This window comes from Macadamia integrifolia, chromosome 11 (genome assembly GCF_013358625.1).
Source record: "Macadamia integrifolia cultivar HAES 741 chromosome 11, SCU_Mint_v3, whole genome shotgun sequence".
In the NCBI taxonomy this organism is placed as follows: Eukaryota; Viridiplantae; Streptophyta; class Magnoliopsida; order Proteales; family Proteaceae; genus Macadamia; species Macadamia integrifolia.
The window spans coordinates 27,525,706-27,534,962 of NC_056567.1; the positions used below are offsets into that span (position 1 = coordinate 27,525,706).

A 9,257-nucleotide genomic window follows, 5' to 3' on the forward strand; every position below is an offset into this window, starting at 1 on the left:
GTAAAGGTAGGCTTGAAGTGCAACACAGCAGGCAAACCATCCCTGATATGAAAAGGATAATCTGTTTCAGTGAATGGGATGGCCATATGTGCAGCATATAAAACAATGGAACCTGTGCTGACATGTGAAGGAGCTGCAACCATCACTCTAAAGGTTCCAGGTTAACACACCTTAAATAATTAGGGAAGGGAAAAGCCTGCCTTATTAAGAGTTTGTGCCGGAAGACTGAAAGCACATACTCGGCAATAAATTTAGTGGCTGCATCAAACAGCTTAAGCACATAAAAAATGTAATACAGCAAGGTAGTGGTAAGTGATTTCCTAAATCATAAGTGCATGATCTTTTTCTCTCTCTTTGGGGGGAGAGGAGAAGTTAGCATTACAGACAGAAGATGTCAACAACTGGTTATTTTTGCCCCCCTACACACCAGGCCAACTGGAGTGAGAGTAGCAGAAAGTCACTGTTCCAGACTAGCATAATAGCCCGTGCAAGAATCTTCTAGATTACTTATTTATTTCATAAATAGGATCTAATACATATCATATAATAAAACGTCAGTAAAATTGTAAAGGAGGAAGCAAAATCAAATACAATTCCAATTTCAATATGGATCACATCTTCACCATTATAACAGCTCATATAGTCGCTCTCGACATTTGGACCCTGGGATCTACGAAACAGAAAATGACATGGAGGCCATATAGCAGGTATAACTGTATAAAGAAGCTTAAGAAGTCACAATATATCATAGTATGATCAGAATATTTCAAATGATTAAACAATATACCTTTAGACTGGACCTTAGATACAGTTGCAGATTGTGCAGCAGAAGCAACAGTTCCTGATGTTGGAGGGCCACCACCATTCGCTACCTTGCTTTCTGTAGTGGCTAAAGTAGGTATAACTTGTAGATTCACCGTCTCATGTTCACAGCCAACAGCAGAAACATCAGACCCAGCCATTGTACTTGGAACTGAACTACTTCCAGATTCTGTGAAGATCTCAACAGATGACGCTTGAGCAGAAGTAGCAGTATCATGGTAATTCACAGAACCAGATCCAGTGTACATACCAGAGGAATCTATGCTACTGATTACAGCTCCAGGGGGTACTGTTCCATTGGAATAGTCATAATACAAAATGGACTCCACAGGAAGCGGGTTTACAACTATAGGTGCAGGTTCTGGATATGTGTGCTCCATGGTTTCATAATATTGTGGTTGCTGAGGCTCAACTAGTTGGCATCCTTCACCATGGGCATAATAATTAGCACCTGGGACTTCAGGAATAGTGGTACCGTAATAGTTAAAATTAGAAATTGGATAAGCCATATTGAACTGCTCTGTGTATGGAGTTTCCACTGTTTCAGAATACAGTGGTGGTGAGGGATACGAGGGGACTGGGTCATCAGGTGGAGGAGGAGGCACCGGTTCATTATCAGGAGGTGGTGGGGGTATCCACTCGTCATCTGGAAGTGGTGGGGCAGCACTTTCAATCTCAGGCACCGAGAAGTATTCTGCAGGGGGAATTGGCTGAACCTGTTGATCAGTTTGACGTAAAGATTTGGCATTCAATGCATATCCAGAAGTCATGTCGTCTGCAGGAGTTTCATCATCAACATCCATGTCAACATCCATGTCAACATCTTCACCCATATGGGGGCCCGTTTTGGAAATCAATGTGTCCAGAGGTTTGCTCTCATTGGCATTCTCCATATTTCCTTCTGCTCTGCTGCCCAAATGCTGAGTTGGAGATTGTGTTAAAAGGGTCCCTTCAGCATTACCAAGATCAGCTGCAGATCCGTCATGTGATTCTTTATTGACCACTTTCAGCAGATCAACAATGGGAGAAATCTGTGGATTTTCGGAATCAGAGATTATTACATCTTCCTTCTCGTCCGTTCTAGAGTTTCCTATGCTTTGCAGCGAAGGTGGGACTTGCACATTCGCAGCTTCATCCAGCTGTTCAGATTTAACAAACCGAGAGAGCTCATTATCAATAGCACATTCAATTCGTTTAAGCTGTCCTTCAGAGTGCAGCCAAAATGGCAGCAAAGAAGGACCATAAGCAAGGAGGGACTTGAAATCAGAAAGTCTGATCTCAACTTCGAAGATATAATTTAACAGCCAGTCACGTCCTTCGGGTTTATCCTCGTATCTGAATCAAATAAAACAATTAGGTATTACGGGAGGATATAGCACTGATAATCAAGAACAGACTGAAGCACAAATGGTGAAGAAACAACAAATTTCCAGGGATCAGTCAAGAAAATTTTATCACACTTTCTGTTGCAGCAGGACTACAATTCTCACTTCCTGCTTCAAGACATGAGAACTGTGACCATCAATAGAGCCTGTCCAAATGCTGGACAGCGTACCCCTGTACTGGGAAAGGGGCAATACCCTTGATATACTAAATATCCAAACCATGGAGAGCCTAGATGCTATGCAACTAAAAGTTCCAATTCCAGACAGTGATGATAGTCCAATACTCAAATCAACACGAAAGCTTGATTTATGGACAATTCAAGAAGTGTCCACACATTTGGCCAAGCCAGATTGATTGGCCTTAAATAGAATTTCTCTTTTGCAATGTGTCACATGACTAAGCTATTTCATTTCACAAACATCCTAAGAAAATGTTATTCCTCACAAGAGCCTTAAATTTGGTGGCCAGGCTTCACCAACATCGTACAATTGATCCAATGGCAGTACCAGCAGTTTGAGATTCACACTGAGATAGAGACTATATGAAATTCCTCATAAGTGACATTTTTTTGTTTGTTGGCAAGTGTGTGGGTGCAGGTGTGTGGATGCATGTGTTGTGAGTGTGTATGTAGGCATACATGCACCCAAAATGTATACACATGGAGAGGGGAGAGTGTTAGCATTGTAATACCTTTCTACTGCCTTCAAACGCCGTAACAAAGTTTCACCATACTTCACAAGATGAGAAGAAAAAGCTTCATGGTTTTCACGATATTCATCGACTCCAGTAATTGGGTCTCTCGGGCCTGGAGGGGAAATAGTTGACTGCTCTTTGGAAATATAACCACAAAGCGAAGACATTTCTTGACATGGTGCAGTAACATTATTACCAGAACCACCATTTGATTCTATATGCTTGACTTTGGCACCCATTTTTTGATCATCTAGATTTTGATCTTTACAACCTACATTCCAATTATCCACTTCAAGCCCCAATTCATGATTTTCCCTGAATTCAGGAATCAATTCAGAATCATTAGGCCCATCTCCAGCAGGCATGTCTGAGGACACACGCAGTTGTGTAAAATTTGGATTGGGTGCACAATTATCAACATGAGAACTCTCCTTGACTTCATTAACAAGAGGAACTTTCTGTTCACTGGCCGTTTCTGTTCCCTGAGTCAAAACATCAGGCACTTCCCATGACGTTTCACCAGTCTCAGTATTCCAGTAATAGTATTTATTGCTCTCTTCATGCATAACTATCTTCCAACCAGAGGTCACATCTCCAACAACTTGTACCCCGGAAGACCCTAAATCAGAGCCTTGTGCCCCTGAATCTGCTTGGTTGACTGGATCACCTGAATCAGCAACATTAGTTTCTACAGCATCAGTGCTACCCGGGTCTATTGCAGCATCAGGTTGAGCAAAATCATTCCCGACATCCTCTTCATTGACCTGATGAGAAGCAACTTCATTGCTAGCATTTCCTACTAGTTCTTCACATTCCGCAACCACAGCTTCCTCTACCTGACACAGAACAACTTAAATTTAAATTATCATGTGAAGATAACTGAACCTATGCATAACAATTTCTAAGAACTGCACATGCATGCATGCACACACAAAGAACAGAAACAGATACACTACATAATCAAATATGTAACCAGCCACGTCAACCGGTCTGCTTACATAACAACATTATGAGAACGACCAACACAAGAACCACTTATCTATGACATAATAATTACAACTTACAAGTTGAACAGAAACTAGACAACACAAATGCACGTCCTTGTGGTAAGAGTGAAGGTGTGAGTTGGAACTCTATAATTTGATCATTAAAACCAGCTTACAACTGGAATATTGATGCAGTTCAGAATAATAATAAGGCCAGCAGCAAACCAGGCGTGATTGGACTTGACCAAAATGGACCAATATGTTTAATTTTGAGTGTCCAATGGGTATATGGGCCATGGGCTTGACGTTGAATATACTATTGTAATAGACCAAGAAGCAACAGTAAGGTTGCTCTGCGACCTAGTGGCCTCTGGTTCGAGTCAGGAAACAGCCTCTTCATGAAGCAGGGATAACGCTGCCTAGATTATGACCCTCCTCAGACTCCAAAGTTGTGGGAGCCTCGTGCACTGGCCACGCTCTTTTTATTGTAACTGGCCAACTCTATCAATGAATTCTCCATACCATACATTGGGTTCTATTTTCTTATTTTCATGAAGTTATAAATTATAAATAGAAAATAGGGGATCATACCCACTAACAACGGTTTTGACAAAACCATAGCTCTTTGTTGTGATTACCTTTGAGATGCAGGTAAGCTCTGTGATGTGATTTTCTGTCAGATGCAGTTTGCTCTAGTGTGATGTAATGGAAATCTCGGGGGGGGGGGGTGCTAAGTGGGAATAGTGACATGCTAGTAAAATTCTAGGTGAGAGGCCTAGTCCATATCTTTCTTCCCTATCCTTCTTTTTCCACTTCTGTTTTGAGGTCAGTTCCTGATTTCTCCATCCTTGTGCATGCAAGTTCAGATTTTATTTCCCCCACTATTCCTGCACTTCAGTTTTTTCCAGCTGTTTGTTCTCTAAAGTTGATAATCAGTTAACTTTTGTTAGTTTGTCTTCTCAGATTTTTATTCAGGTTGCTAGTGCCAATGTAGCCTCCAATTCAGTCCATTGATGTGAATTTCTGTTGCTGCCTCGCTGCCTACCTCTGAGTTCTGATACAGCATACTTCCATCTTTGGTTGCTATTTTGGCAATTTACTAATTACTGAGCTTACTTTGCTATCCTCTGTCCACTTGAGTTTCCATTCCTTGTTTCCATTTGAGTTTGACTTACTATTCTGCGTTCTAGTTGCTAATTTCTATTAGTTACTAAATCTGGACTCTCTATTTTGAAAACATGCTATTTTTTAGACTACCCCATATTTTCCAATATAGTCGTTAATTTCGGCAACTTGCTAGTTTATGAGCTTTTAAATCAAGAGTGCAACTTGGGAAGTTGCTAAATTTTGGTTCCAATTTTGAGTCCCTAATTCCTACAATCTTTGGATTATATGAGGTTTTCTATTCCTGATCCTTGGGTGATTAGAAAACCCCACCAAGTACGTGCCAAAGAAGTAGGCTTCAAAAGGATGAACCTGACATAGAACATAATAGTGTGCAACAAGCAAATAAAAAATACATAAACAGTACAGTACATAAATAAATGCATGACACAAAGAACAATGCCAAGAATGAGTATTTACCACACAGAACTGGAACAGAGGTGGGTACCCACCTAATGCAGTTAAGGCTGTCCAATCAGGCCTGTGGCCTTAAAATACTTTATTTTAGGCCATGGTTGGGTTCTATGGGCCTTGGGATTGCTATTTTGACTTTTTTTGTAATGGGCCTCTTTTGTAAGCCCAAGAGTTTGGATTTAAAGGGTTTACAAGAATAAGTAATGGCCCATTAGTAAATTAATTTAGGTTTAGGGAGTCTTTTATTACTTTTAAATGTCTTTTTTAGTCTTATTACTCGTTAGAAAGTCCACGTTATAAGTATATTTCCTTTTTTATTTAAAGGTTGTAAACCCTCCCCATTCATGATAAGCTCCGAGAAAGTCATTTGAGGTGGTATGGCCATGTTTAACGGAGGCCTAGGCATCAGTAAGGAATAGTGATCTGATTCAGATTCAAGGAACGAAAAAGAGATAGGTGCATGCCTAAAATGACCATAGGAGAAGTAGTGAGGAAAGGCAGGCATAGTTTAAATCTTGTTCCAAGTATGACCTTGAATAGATTTGATTGGAGGGCAAGAACCATTTGGCCAACCCCATTTAGGTGAAATTTTACTGATTTGTAGTGACGTGTTCCTTTCTTTTTTACTTTTACTATCTTTGATCAGATCTATGTAGCCGACCCGTTTTACTTTTTCACCTTTTACCTCCTATATTTTCTCCAAGCTCGCTTATTGTACCTTTATCGATATTAAGTTATTGAATAAACCCAAGATTCTTTCCTATGTCTTCCTTATTTATTCCACATCCACATTTTTTTAATCTATCTTCTTTAATGAGTTGTTACTATGGAATTAATTTCTTTCTTTCCTCATCCCATCATAGGCTACTCCTAGATCCTAAAATATAGCATCCCTAATTTATCGCCTCCATGACACCCAAGACCCTTTTTTCCTCTCCTCCACTCCACCCTTAAATTCAAATACTTGTCAATTTTATTATATTTAAGTTCTGGAAATTAATTGTTACATCTACCAATCAGATAGGGATCTCTTCCATTAATAAGTGGGCCCATTACTCGTAGGCGAATCAGATCTGTCAAAACTGGACAATCTGTATTCCCACCACTTCTACTTATACATAAATAAGGTAACAAAAAAGTAAAAAGTTCATACTACTAAGTCCAAGCAGTCAGCAATAAAACCCAGCTTCCACTAAGCCAGCCTTGCAAAAGACACATTTTTCTAGAAAATAAAATGAGAATCCCTGGAAATAGTGCTAAATTCTTTCACCGGGATGACTTCAAACTTTAAATCTATTTCTCTAAGGGCCTCAATTTTTTTTTACTGTTATATGACTTATATCTCATCGCACAATCTCCAACATACCACAAAATGACCAGGATGCATTCCCATACAAAGTTGTTATAAGATCCATTTTAGCATGCAATTAACTAAAGCGTGTGGTTATGGACATCAATGCACCAGCACAATAATATGAAGGCAGTAAGATTACCTGGCCAGGGTGGGTGATCAAGGAACTCTCTGTGGCATCATGCTTGGGTTTTTTGCTTCCTTCGTCCAATTCCTCATCACTATATTGCCCAAGCAACAGCAAAGGATTCTCCTGAAGTTGACCTGTAGACAACATAAAATGCCATCACATACTTCTATCAGGAAAATACACACTTAGCAATAATCAAGCTTATCAAAGATCAATAAATATTAATGCACTAAATTAATTGGTTAAAATCCCAGTATTGATTTTAGAGACAATGAAATTTTGTCTATTAAAGCCTATAATGAATATATAAGAGGTACGTCTTAGTATCAAATGACCACGGCTACCTGGCAAACAAAAGAAAGTTGTTAGAAGCCACAAACCAAATAAAGCCAGAGACATACGAACCGATAAGGTAAATTTATCTTGCCGAAATCTCCAAGCGCTTAGATGCTGCCAAATAGGCCATAACAGGTTGGGAGTCATTCAATTTTTCACGGTGACGGGCCCTGACCTGATCTGACCATTGAATGTTCCCAATACCATAGCCATCCTACAGTCTGAAACATGACTTGTACAACATTTCCAAATTCCACCAAAAATATGCTGTGAAGGCATGTCTTCTCTACATAGTCCTTTGAAGAAAACTGACGGAACCCACCTGAAGTAGATGATGAACTGGGGACTCCAGCACAACTATTTGGATCTTTATCCACTTCAACTTCATCGTGTACAGAGGAGCCACCCATATCTCCTAGAAAATTCAAGAATGCAATTAGATTTAATTATAACCTTATGAATTAACCACAAACCACTTACTCCTACGTGTGCAGTTCTCGTGTTTTAAATAACCCAATAAACAGTTGTGTCAATGACAACGAGCAAACATACATCAGAAAAAATATATAAATTATAAATAATAATTAAAGGGAAGAAAGAAAAATAAGCACATCCATTCAACTGAAAGTAACCACCTATCCCACTCCACCAATTAAGATGATAATGAAGTAAAATGTCTCATTTTATTAGACTTCAAAAGGATTTCCTGCCATTTTATAAGGGGGAAGACGACTAATAATAGAAATATGGCGGAGAAATACATCAATAACAAATAGACTAGCGAAGATAGGATGGAACCATAGAATGAAGGATCAAAAAAACGTTGAAAAGAGATAGATAAGAATATGGGAAACAGGAATTCCCAATCAATCCTGTCAGAGTACTGAGCATACATGTCGCCAGATAGACGTAATAAGCGGAGAGAAATTAATACATAACTGCACATTATAATCACGCTATTTCAGGGCTGTCGAATCCAATTTCAAATATGATAACATAATTTCGAAACATTGAGCTAAATTACGTTAAAACTCGAAAGAACAGCACACAGACACATTCAAACAAAAAAAAAACAACAACAACAACAAAAAAAAACACCTTTTAAGTATTAACAACCCGGCTTAAGCTAAACCCTAACAGAAAAAATACAAGTGCACAAGTAACAAAATGGAAAAAGGGGAAGAAAAACGCAACTGAAACACGATACAACCGAGGCATAAGAATAGAAGAACAGTAAACTATTTAAAGAACCGATAATTCATGGTAAGTTTGTTGCACGGATCGATAATTATTACCAGAGGGTTCCGCGAAAAGATCAAGCTTTACTCTTCGACCAGCTGCGCTCAGAGCGGCAAGGCGGCGCTCCTTTCTCTTCCCCATCGACGATGGAATAGTGATGATGATCAGAACTTGAGATTTTCACGTTCGCGATGCTCTCTGCAACGAAAAAGGGAATCGCCCTGAACGGCTAAAGCTTTTCGTTCGCCCTACCCGGTTTTGGAATGCAGCAGTATGCGGCGGCTAAACCCTTATGTATGTATTTGTTGATGGTATAATCCTAATCAAACAAGGATCCTCATGTGGCGCAGCCTAGCCCAGCCTAAAACATTATACTTAGAGATGAGAAGTTCAGCTATTCGGGGGAATATATCGGCAAATGGTCGAGGAAGGACCACTCTGAGCAAAACGCGTTTGCGTTTTCGTTTTTTATCGTTTAAAACACGTTTTACTGTATGTTGGGGTGTCAATTCCTAAACCGAACCGATAAAACCGGCCGAACCAAACCGATAACAACCCGAACCGAACCGAACCTAAGCTTTATTGGTTCGGTTCGGTTTCAAGTATTGTAACCCCAAAACCAAACCGAACCGCACCGAAAACCGGATGAACCCGAAACCAAACCGAAACCGACTCAAAACCCAGACCGAAATCGAAACCAAACCGGTAAGAAACCGAAACACTCCAAAATTCATTA

At 39.7% G+C, this 9,257-nt stretch overlaps 1 protein-coding gene across 1 annotated transcript in view; it reads right to left on the bottom strand.

Moving 5' to 3' along the window:
* LOC122094221 overlaps window positions 1–8,876 on the bottom strand; it is an 11,470-nt gene extending 2,594 nt beyond the window's left edge. The window contains exons 1-5 of the mRNA XM_042664952.1: window positions 8,578–8,876; window positions 7,605–7,697; window positions 6,959–7,080; window positions 2,899–3,737; window positions 788–2,157 (exon numbers count right to left, since the gene is read on the bottom strand). Coding sequence (XP_042520886.1) covers window positions 788–2,157; window positions 2,899–3,737; window positions 6,959–7,080; window positions 7,605–7,697; window positions 8,578–8,662 — 2,509 coding nt within the window. The 5' untranslated portion in view covers window positions 8,663–8,876. The remainder of the gene's footprint in view (window positions 1–787; window positions 2,158–2,898; window positions 3,738–6,958; window positions 7,081–7,604; window positions 7,698–8,577) is intronic.
* Window positions 8,877–9,257: the final 381 nt, after the last annotated feature.